The sequence below is a fragment of the Misgurnus anguillicaudatus genome, chromosome 2, assembly GCF_027580225.2.
Source record: "Misgurnus anguillicaudatus chromosome 2, ASM2758022v2, whole genome shotgun sequence".
NCBI lineage: Eukaryota > Metazoa > Chordata > Actinopteri > Cypriniformes > Cobitidae > Misgurnus > Misgurnus anguillicaudatus.
Window position 1 is genome coordinate 43,481,787 of NC_073338.2, and position 11,887 is coordinate 43,493,673.

At 36.1% G+C, this 11,887-nt stretch overlaps 1 protein-coding gene across 1 annotated transcript; it reads left to right on the forward strand.

Moving 5' to 3' along the window:
- Positions 1 to 825: 825 nt before the first annotated feature.
- Positions 826 to 11,337, forward strand: LOC129443415 (NACHT, LRR and PYD domains-containing protein 1 homolog). Its single transcript, XM_073858324.1, has 16 exons — positions 826 to 2,619; positions 2,786 to 2,866; positions 3,036 to 3,107; positions 3,240 to 3,374; positions 3,483 to 3,641; positions 3,755 to 3,838; positions 4,304 to 4,371; positions 4,799 to 4,854; positions 5,429 to 5,490; positions 5,660 to 5,877; positions 6,101 to 6,357; positions 8,497 to 8,613; positions 9,131 to 9,278; positions 9,348 to 9,392; positions 9,489 to 9,784; positions 10,105 to 11,337. The coding sequence occupies exons 1-15, from the start codon at positions 974 to 976 to the stop codon at positions 9,743 to 9,745; spliced, it is 3,405 nt and encodes a 1,134-aa protein (XP_073714425.1). The 5' UTR covers positions 826 to 973; the 3' UTR covers positions 9,746 to 9,784; positions 10,105 to 11,337.
- The last annotated feature ends 550 nt before the right edge of the window (positions 11,338 to 11,887 follow it).

Below are 11,887 nucleotides of genomic sequence, written 5' to 3' on the forward strand. Positions count from 1 at the left end.
CAAATATTGTTGCATCGTCTCTCTCTCCCCCTCGCCATCAGGATTTTCCGCAATGGCGCTCGTTTTTCCTCTCTTTTGTGTGAAAATTGTCGCTCCAAATCCAAGTAAACCGATGTGGTCCAAGCAGACCTAAAGGCTGCCGCTTTGTAATACGTCACACGAGTGACAGCGGAACGCAGCAAATGAGGAAGAGAGAAGAGAGAAACGCTCGGATCTGATTGGTGAATGAATAGGGTTTGGTTTTACACTGTGTGAGTTTGAGCAAGTTTGACTGCTATTGCATCCTGGATTGGAATGTAAATATCATAGACACAGTAAAAGAAAGGTAAATACGCGAACACCGCATGTGAATACAGGGAACTATATGCAAGATAATCGCCGTCATTTATAAAGAAGATCGCATTTATGTATGAATCAAGAGTTTATATAAAAAAATTGCCTTAAAGGGGAATCGAACCCGGGTCGCCCGTGTCATAGGTCCGTGACACTAAAGACTGCGCCACAGAGTCACACAATAATAGCTGCTCTCTACATTCCTTAAGTAAGCCTCCAGCAAAATTCACGTTAAAAACAAATTGTGTGGAGGAAGTGACGTATGCCGTAAAGCAGTCGAATTTTGTAGTTTTTTTTGTGCTCTGGTTACTACCAGAAACCCTAAGTTTTAAAATACGAGTAAAAGTGATACAGACCCCGTCAGGCTATGGTAGACATGTCATTCAACCTATTTAAAGTCGAGGTACTATCACAAGGGTCTTGAAAATTTATTATGAAGGTTGAAAAATTACATGGTGTCACTTTAATATATCAGTGTGATATTCTTCATTATTTATTTTGTTTATTACTTAATAGAGTTAGAGATCACAGTCTTTTCACTGCAAATGTCCACATTATTTTAAATTTCATCTAATGTTTACATTATTAAGTTACCTTATAATTTCCTGCAGCGCCTTGGGGTTTGTTGGATCGATATAAGATGTCAGTTACCCAAATGTATGAGATGGATAGATCGAGAACCTTCTTTTCTGGTGAACAACAGTCAAAAGCAGCCCTGTATACTGAACCTGTGATCATACAAAGAGACAAGCTTCGTCTTCTTTCAGTAACTGAAGTTTGTGTTGATCACTTCTTTGGTGATATATTTAATCCAATAGCTGTTATTCTCCAGGGAAGCTCTGGGAGCGGCAAATCATCAATAGCACAAAGGATCATGTTAGACTGGGCATCTGGAAAATATCCAGCAAAATTTTATCTTGTTTTTTATCTGAAGTGTGAAGAGCTGATGTGTTTTTCTGAAGAGATGAGTTTGATTGATCTCTTGAGCTGGAGTTGCAGTTTGACTTCAAATCAGATAATACAGATGCTACAGCAGATTTCATTAAAAGTTCTCTTCATTATTGATGGATTTGAGGAGCTTAGATTCATACAAGACATTCTCTACACACCACAACCCACTGATTTACACCAGAAAGCCCCACCTAAAGTCTCTGTTTATGCGCTGCTGAAGGGACAAATCCTGCCGGACTCTTTCCTGCTGATCACCACCAGATCTTCAGCTACACAGACACTGAACAATTTGATCAACAGACCTCAATGTTTCACAAATACAATTATGGGCTTTTCTGAGAAGACGATAGAGGAGTACTTCCAGAAGTTTTTTCAGGATGAGGAACTCTTTAGGAAAGCTTATGAGTCTGTTAAGTCAAATGAAACCCTGTTGACTGCCTGCTCCATTCCCATTATCTGCTGGATCATCTGCATAGTTATCAGAAAAAGATTCAATGAGTGTGCAGATTTAACAAGAGGTCTGGAAACAACAACATCCATATATGTTGAGTTTGTGTCCACTGTACTTGAGCATCACTGTCAGGGTTTGAACGAGTCTGTCCCAAACCTGCTGAAGAGTCTGGGTCAACTGGCAGAGAGAGGGATGCTGGAACAACAAATTCTGTTTGATAAGAAAAACATGCAAGAAACAGTCCAAGATCCAGTTAACAATAAATTCTTGAACAAATTCCTATTGGAAAAAAGAATCCAGCAAGAGACAATGTTCAGATTCATACATTTCAGCTTTCAGAAGTTCTTCACTGCTCTGTACTTTGTCTTATTGGATGAAGATGAGTCTCAGAAGAAAGTCAGAGAGCTTCTTCACACTGTAGAGAGAGGATGGGCTTTGTCCTGTTGGTCTGCTGCTGACTTCTCAGACAGAGATTCAGAAATAAGAAGTTCAAAGCAGTTACAGTCTGTGATTTTGTTCCTCTGTGGTCTCTGTAAGAATGAAATGATCGACTCATTCTTTAAAAAGCACAATGTGACTGTTAGTATCAACATAGAAACCCAGCTGAAGGAATGGATCCATCGATGTTTATTGAAATATCAACATGAAACCATGATGTTCATTCTTCATTGTCTCTTTGAGCTTCATGAGAAGAGCTTCATTGAGAAAGTTTTGGGAGATTTGGTTCTGATCGATCTGTCCAACATTTCCCTAAACAAGACAGACTGCTGGGTGCTGCGGTTTTGTTTTCAGTGCTGTGAACGCATCAGAAACCTGAGACTCAATGTTACATCTGATCATCTGAAGATACTTCAGCCTGCATTGTGTCGTTATGAAGAGCTGTGGTGAGTGAAGATCAGACTGTTTGTCCTATCATGTGACACATTAAATACTTAACAATACTGCAACTTTTTCATAATTTATTTAGATCATGTTAGTTTTGATGTTAAACACACCTTACATTGAGCAAACAGCAAGAGTGTCTGATAATGTCTCTGTTCACTTTCAAAGGTTGATAGTTGATCACATTTCAGATGATGTTGGGAATTTCATCTTGGCTCTTGGAGATGGAAAGATTATGAATCAGCTGATGTAATGGATTAAAATTATTGTAAACAAATAAACATTAATAAACATTGTAATACATGCAGAAAGTAGGCCAGTAATGGCCATTATAGTGAATATTATGCCAACACCATTTATCGCCAACACAGATGCAGTTCTGTAATTATTTAATTAAAAACCTTATTTTAATTGTCAGGATAGAAGTGGATAAAAACAAGAACAGAAGCTGTCCAGATATCATTGGATCAGTTGAAGATGGTGTCGTCACGTAAGAAACTATAATCATTTAACATCACATCATTCATTTATGCCACTGGTACAAAGTTTATATTTTCCAAAGTTATATGCAAGACTTGACGTTTACCAAAATTAAAGTTTGTTTTGTCTGTTTGTATTGCAGATTGTCCGTTAGCTGCTCCAAAATCTCAATAAATAGACCAATACCCTTAGATTTAACTCTGATTTGTCCTCGTCCCGCAATTTGCACAATAAACTGGAGAGACGTTCTGCAGACGTTCATGAGATGTACACAAGAGTGAGAAACTTGACTCTAGTTTTTAAAAAATATACAATTTACTGCTTCTTAATGTTATGCTTAAATGTTTTTCTTTCTGGTTTTACTTTCTGTGTTTTATTATTACAGACCTGAAGGTTCTGATAAAGAGGTTGTTGCTCTCATACGAGTCCTGCGCTCTTCATCTGGTTTAAAGAAAATTAATCTGCAGGTGGACATCTTGAGTGACACACTGGCCCACACAATCATTTCCCTCATCCAGACATGTCCCAGTCTCAGTGAACTTGGGTAAGATTTGTTATAGCTTTAATATTTGTATTGAAATCCTTAAATAATTATTAATCGTCAATCTAGAGTGAAAAGTGATAAAGAAAATATAAAGGTAAATGTTTTTGTTTCAGGATAAAAGCCATATTGACATTACAACAGGAGGTAATCCAGACCCTGCAGGAATCATTAATGCACATGGATTGGATGCTCAACATGTAAGAGTTTATATATAATCTGTCTGTTTTCTGTTTCATTAACACAGTCTCACCCCATGGCGTCAATATTTGACGACACTTGACCATGCGTCAATATGTTGACGCGGAGGGTATACCTTTCGCGTCATTTTTTGACGAACTGGGGACTTCAATACTATTAGGTACACGAAATTAAACAGTTGTCACCTGGCATTGGGGTTAGGGTTAGGTTTGGGTAGGGATGTCATTATGTAAATCTAACCCTAAACCGACGCGAAAATTGTAAGAAAATAGGAAAGAGAATGCAACGGACTTAATAGTATTGAAGTCCCCAGTTGACGCATGGTCAAGTGTCGTCAAATATTGACGCCATGGGGTGAGACTGGGTTGGTTTCTGTTGAATCTTTATTTCTTTCCAAAAGAGAAATGCCAACAAATTGCACACAAACAACTTTGCTGTAAACTGCACACTGTTATTCTCTTTAGCTCGAGGAAATCTGTGTTGCTTAAACGTGACAAAGATTTAACAGAGGAGGAACTGAAGACAGAATACAGTAAGGATTTTTTTTACTAAATGACTGCTGTTTGTAATACTATCAATAATAACTTAAACCAATTGAGATACTGTGACAATAACCTCATTGTTTCCTGAAATTGAATCAGCTCATTCTCGCTGTATTTTGATGTCATAAATTAATTGGTCTGCACATACGTTACACTTTTATTTCACTGAGATTGGCATATAAATAATGGGACATCAGGGCGAAATGAAAGGTTATAAAGGGCTTCATTAGTTTTTAAACATCCTGTAAATGTATAAATGTAAACTGTTGAGTTGCGATTTGCTTGGCAGGAATTTGAGCAGCATCCAGCAGCAGCTATGAATAGAAAAAGATTAGGTTTAGTATTTTAAGTTTATGAGCAACCTTGTGATTGTTTTACACAACATTTACAACATGTAAATTAAATTTTGTTTTATAGTGGAAGAGGTTCTGGTGTCTGTGTCTTCCTCAAAATTACAAGCACATGGACCAACGGTGAGTCTCACTAAAGTCCTTTTAGGGAACTTGCACCACTTTGTGGTCATGTTTGCAACTCCCCTGGGACGTTATTTCAGTCATGCAAGACAAAAATCCTATCTAACTCAATAGAGACAGATATAAAAACTATTTTTTGAAAAACAACTAAATCAAATTTTTGAGGTTGCCCTATACTGCACATGTGCACAGGTGTCTTATGAGACTGTACAAAGATCCTCCCCTAGAGAATTGTCAGTCTTTATATCTAGTTTCTTTTTTGGAAGCAAGACCTACGTTTTTAGAGCGGCCATATTGAGCATTGGATTTATCTCATTCATGGTAATATCAGTGCCACATCTTGTTAATAACGCTATATCGTTTGAGTAGGAATGTGTGTGTTACACTATATCAGCACGACTGTGATTAGGCCAGAGATTAGGCCAATGTTACATTTAACATGTATATTAAAGTATTAATAGGTTAAAATAATAATAATAAAGTTGGGAATTATAATTTACTAATATAAAATGTCATATTCAATGACGGTATGTGGATAATAATTGTAAAAATAAATTTTCTTTCTTCGATGCAGACCTCCATGTTCACACCTGAGCTCACTAATAGAGATGAAGCTAAAGGAGAAAATACACACAGGTATACAACATTCATATTTTTTAAATAAAAATAAATAAAAGATAAAAAAAGATAAAATAAACTTGATTTGTTTGCTTTAATTTGCAATATGTATTCAGTTGTTCATAATGCTTGGATTTTTCTAAATAAACACATCCTTAATCCTCAATGGTGTGGTTTTGTCCTCCAGGTTTGTTTCTCCACATGCTGGTCAGTTCCAGTGCAGTTTGACAAACCTTGTGTTTGTAATGAAGGGGGAAGGAGAGATGTTGTATAAAATCGTGCCCTGGGATCCACGGCTCTTAGATGGTTTGGGTCAGATGCAGCCTGCAGGTCCCTTGTACAACATCGACTGTTTTGAAGGTTCAATCTCACAACTGCATCTTCCACACTGTGAAATTCTCTCAGGTATGTTTATACATTTTATTTTACATACAAAATGATTACACCGATACTGTAGCAACTGTATAGATGCAGAGAAAAAGTGATGAATAAATGTAAACGTTTTGAAACTGAATCTGTTTGGTTAATAATCACAAATTCAATTATCTATTGATTCCATTTTATAAACATTTATAACATTACTAATATTACATTACTACTTTTCCCCAATTTTAAATATCTTTTACAGAGGAGAATAAAGTCAGTTTGGCTGTAGCACACATCACTGGTGATAAGGTAGAAGTGTTGCAGCCACTCAAAGTGAGCAGCACTCATGTGATTATTAATATCACAGAGTTTTCTCTGTTTGGACTCATAAAAAATATCATATTCCTTGAATGGCCTGTTCAGTCCCAAGTTTTGCTGTTTGTTCGTCCATTATCTGTCAAACGGAAAGAGAAAATACTGGATGTCCATTTACTTCCAGTGACTGTTCCAGTGTCAGAGGTACTCAACTCCATCTGTCATTTGTCAACAAATCCTAACAATTACAATAGGGTTTCACACAACTCTGCTGTTTTTTAATCCAATTCTGGGTAAATATTGGACGTTGTTGCATTAATTGGACGTTGTTGCGTTAATAAATAAACCTATGCTGGGTTGTTTCAATGCAATGCTGGGTTGTTTCAACTCATATTAACCCAACATGTATTCTGTCCAATATTTACCCAGAATTGGGTTAAAAATAACTTAGCAGAATTTTGAGTGCATGCTTGTAAGGAGCCGTCCATCGACGGAATCCATTGGTGTGGGTGAAGGGATCTTGCATGTTATGTCCTTCCTTATGGCTTCTGTGGAAGTTGTCTAAATTGTTAATAATTCATGTTTTCAATTGTTTTCAATGGAAGCTCAGCGTTTTTCAAATAAGCCAGCAGCTAGCGGTTTTCTTGCGCGCTGAAAACTGGCGCCCGGCGGTTTTTCCGCGCTCGGCACTGAGCGCCGAGAGTTGAGAAATGTTCAATTTTGGAAGAAAAACTCCGCTCGTCAATGTCAGTTCTCACGCGGCCGTCCAATCACAGTGGAGGTGGGGCGGGACAAGTATCACAGCAACCAACCGTCTCACAGCTGACGTATCAGAGCTACCAAAGCGCTCAGCTGAAGAAAGCTGGCACTCAGCTGAAAAACAGCTGGCATTCGGCGTCCTCAAGGCGTTTTCAGCCGCGTTTAAAAGTTTTGGTGTGTCCAGCCCCTAAAGGTACAACTTTTATTTCGCAACTTTTAATTTTCCATCGATCTTAGGGGGCGTGCACACCAACGCTTTTACGCCTGCGGCTGGCGCATGTTTTCAATTGTTTCCAATGGAAGCTCTGCGTTTTTCAAATAAAACCAGCAGCTAGCAGTTTTTTTCCGCGCTGAAAACCGGCGCTCGGCGGTTTTTCCACGCTCGGCGCTGAGCGTCCAGAGTTGAAAGAGATTCAACTTTGGGAGAAAAGCTCCGCTCGTCAATGTCAGTTTTCACACGGCCGCCCAATCACAGTGGAGGAGGGGCAGGACATTACCACAGCAACCAACCGGCTCGCAGCACAGCTACCAAAGCGCTCAGCTGAAGAAAGCTGGCACTCAGCTGAAAAACAGCTGGCATTCGGCGTCCTCAAGGCGTTTTCAGCCGCGTTTAAAAGTTTTGGTGTGTCCAGCCCCTTAGTACACAATGTAAAACTTTTTCTAGGAAAAATATCGAAACTCTTTGGTTGTTATTAAACGTGCGATGCTAATGGTCTAATCAGATTCAGTGGATTATGCTAAGCTATGCTACCGCCAGACCCGGAGATCAGCTAAATGGATTCCAAAAGGGTAAAAAATCAAATGTTTAACTCTAGGGTAGCTGGAAAATGAGCATATTTTCAAAAAAAGTGGAGTGTCCCTTTAAAATGACACCAAACATGAAGATAAATCATTATTAAAATCAAAACTTAAACATGGAGTTACATAGGTTTAGACTTTCAATGATCTGAGCCTAGAGGAAGGAAGGAGGGTCAGGGTGAAGGAATTTGGGAACAGGAGATAGAGAGGTTGAAAGCTGCCTTACACACTTAAACCCATAATAACATAAGTTTGATTTGATTTATATCGAATATCTTTTCTGTAATTAAACATTTTAATATTTTTTTTAAATAAAGTAAATACATATAGTATAGCAACTTACAGCAAATGTAAAGCTTGATTAGTGATTAGTTAGCTAATATTATTTCTGTAATACAAAATTTAGATAGATTATCGGATTGTTTTAATGTTGGCCTGGATTTTACTGTGTTGCATGTACTGTACACTGAAAAAAATACGCTGGATTTACAAAAAAAATACAGTGCATCATTTTTGCATACACTTTTTTAAGTAAGTTTACATGGAATTTAATGCAATTTAAGCAATTGGAATTTTAAAAGGTTTATATGGAATTTTAAGCAATTTAAGCAATTGGAATTGCTTAAAATTCCATGTAGAACTTCCTCAAAAAAGTGGATGCAAAATTGATGCAAAACTGATGAAGTTTAGACAAGTTTCCAGTGAATTTGTCTGTAATTATTGTTTGTCTGTAGATACCTTGTCTTAATGAAAAGTCTAAAAATCACAACTCCTACCTCCTTTTAGGTCCAGAGCCAACACAAAGAAAATGTATACATTAAAACCACTTCCATATGTCACCTGATTCCTGGGAGACAATACAGTCTGTGCTGTCAACCAGAGGGATTTGAAGTGCAGCCACAGGTATCAAAATATTTGTTATTAAAAGAATTCTTTATAAAAGAAAAATAAATCAAATATCTTGACACTTCGATAATGTCCATATGGTTTCGAAGTCTACAGCTCTTCCTCTAACATCTCAAAATAGCATGGTTCAGATTGCTTTTAACCATGTATAAATGTAATAAAAAATGATGATGTCGTTGACTAAATTCTAATTGGGTGGGCAAGACAAACATTTGGGTGGGCTTAAGCTGGAGTTTAACAGCTAACGTCACACTTTATTATGTGGTAACAATTTTGTAAAAGCAATAAGACACTTGAGGTGTGCAGAGGTCACTTTGCTTCATGTTTCACTTTTCAGTGACCTGTGTCTATACAGCATTTACCATATAGCAATGCCTTTTGTATTGTTTAAATGAAGCTTCAGAATTAGTCAGTAAAACTAGTTTTATACAAACTTTGTAGTTTAAATGCAGTAAATGTTGTTGATTTATTTGAAATATTTGGCCATTTCGAGCTTACGTTTCTTTTCTTTCAGGGTCAGATGTTTGAGCGTAGTTTTGGTCCAAACTATCATCCCACATTTGAAGTGTTTCTTGATGTCAACACTGAGGAGTTTAAAATGGGTGTTTTGGATAAAACTGAAGCAAAGGAAGTATGGATGACAAGACGAGTTATTCTTACAGGTAACATAATAAAGCTCTGCTTTTTAAAGGTTTTGAATGAGTTGAAGTAAATTATTTTGTTTGTTTTAGGACAAAGTCCCAATGCAGACACTGCCGATGTCAAAATGGCCACAGGTTTGACTTCAAAACCACACATTTCTATTAAAATTTATTTTATTTTATTTGACACATATAAACTAAAAAAAACTTTTTGTTTTGTTTGAATTTTAGAATTTGTGGACAAACACCGTGATCAGCTCATTCAGAAAGTGATCTCAGTGATGTCAATAGCTGACTGTCTGAAGGGCAAAGACATGATCCCTTCTGAATTGTATGGAAAACTTAACGCTGCACAAACAGACCAAGAAAAAATGAGAATTTTATTTAAGGTTCTTGACTCAGGAGGACGTGAGGTAAAATATGAATTCTACATTCAACTGGAAAAGAGAGAAAAACACCTAGTAGAGGACCTGGAGTCTGGATGTTGATTGTTGCATCATCACATTCCTGGTTCTGTCAAAGAGCCGGTAGTAGGGTCTCCAGTCAACAGCTTGTGTTATTTCCTTGTGCAATCTCTCTCACTTTCTGATTAAAACTCAATGATGTCCCCTAAACCTAAGACCTCAATTTTTAAGATATAAATTATCATTAGTGGACAGAAGCGGATAGATAGAATGAGACAATACACTCTATTAGTTAAACTGTTTTTGTTTCGCTTTTTAGAGGACTTTGCTGGTAATATTTAAATTTGTGCCAATGGACAAAATTTGCACTGGTTTGTGATCAATTTGGAGGTTTTGAAACATTTCCATTTTATAAGTTCATGGTGCATGTATTCTCATTGCAGAGTCGTCTGGTGTTGACGTCAGTGGGACGAGCCTGCACTTTTATCCAACCAAGCAGACAGCAGAATTCAAAAGATGCAGAAGTGGCCAAAGTATAAAAAAGACATACTGACAGGTGTGGAAGAGTGATTCAGAAATTACAATATAAATATATTTACATTTAGGCATTTAGCAGATACTTTATCCAAAGTGACAGAGGAATGCTCGTGATCCCTGCATTTTTTTCCACAGCTGTATATAGAGTATGATTATATATATTAATTAAAATGTTATATTTAACTAATAACCTTAAAGCAATATAAAGCTATAGTAATCATGGTAGTTAAATACTGTAAGTAAATATTGATCAAACATTTTGGGTTGTTTTGTGAGCGTTCAACTCTGTCTGGCAACACGGGTAAGATAACTTATTAAGTACCTCTTGAAGCATGACTTTGGGATTCTTAACAGCCAACTTGTTTTCAAAATTAGATTGGACTGGCGACTATAATGAACTATTGTCCAAAAATAATTACTAGTCAAACAATCCTCACACTGAGGAAATTTACCATGAATGCACTGCATGTCACTTGGGTAAAGTGTCTACTTTAATACCTCAATGCACCTAATTTTTAAGTCTTTGGACTGTGAGGGAAACTGATGTGGAGAACACTCTTAAAAATAAAGGTGCTTAAAAGGTTCCTTAGAAGAACCTTTTTTTTGTTCCTCAAAGAACCATTAAGTCAAAGGTTCTTTAAAGAACCAGTTCTTTTATATTTTTTATAATCTGAAGAACCCCCTTTTCACTTTATAGATGTCAGAGGTGCCTTAAAGAACCATATAGATCGTGAAGCACCTTTATTTTTAAGAGTGAACAAAGACCTCCTGGCTGAACTCAGATTAAAACCAGGAGATTTCCTTGCTGTGCTACCCACTGAGTGTATATACAAGTACACTGCCCCTGAAAAAAGATGTTTACAATCTGTAATACTTTAAAATTATAGTTTATTTTTTTGTAATGTTTATATAAGCATGTTTTAGCTTTGTAATAAACATGCCTAATATCTTTGTATCAAAGTACACAACAAACGACCTTTATCACAAATAACATGAGGTAGGCTTAATATGAAATATGTTTGTATATATCTTGTTTGATAATACTGTGAAAAACATAAATCTTATATTCCTCTTTTGTATTTTAGATTATGATAAGACAAAACACTGAAAATATGACAAAATAAAAACACATTAAAACATGTGCTCTCTTATTTACACAATGAACACAACCATTGTTGTTGTGTTATTTTATTATTGTTTAAACACTTTACAATAAGGTTATATCTGTTTGAACTAACAATGAACAGTAGTTTTTCAGCATTTAATGTTAATTATGTTAGTTCATGTCATACTTCATTGTGAGTTAACTTATGTTAGGTACAACTTTTGATTTTAAAAATAATTCATTAAATGCTAAAAAAAATTATGAATGCAGTAGACTTTTTTCTTTTTTGTTGAATTTGTTCATGTTAACAAATACAACCTTTATTATATAGTTTTATATTTTGTATACGCAATATTTTATAATTGTAAGAAATAAAGTGAGTTGAATATTGTCTGAATGTACATAACGTGCAGATGAACATTAATAGTTCATACTGTGGTTTATACAGGAAATATATAAAAATATATATAGGAATGATATTAATAATATTTTACACAATCCGTTGTTTACCTGTAATTTTTACAACAAGGACAAGAAACCTATTGTGAGTTTTGGTTTCGTTTTCGATTACAGCTAAAGTGCAG

Bases quoted from the DNA above. Each gene is read 5' to 3' on its own strand.
- LOC129443415 (XM_073858324.1), top strand. From the start codon at position 974: ATGTCAGTTACCCAAATGTATGAGATGGATAGATCGAGAACCTTCTTT. The intron at 3,839-4,303 runs GTAAGAGTTTAT...TATTCTCTTTAG, and splicing joins ATGGATTGGATGCTCAACAT to CTCGAGGAAATCTGTGTTGC. The intron at 9,393-9,488 runs GTTTGACTTCAA...TTTGAATTTTAG, and splicing joins CGATGTCAAAATGGCCACAG to AATTTGTGGACAAACACCGT.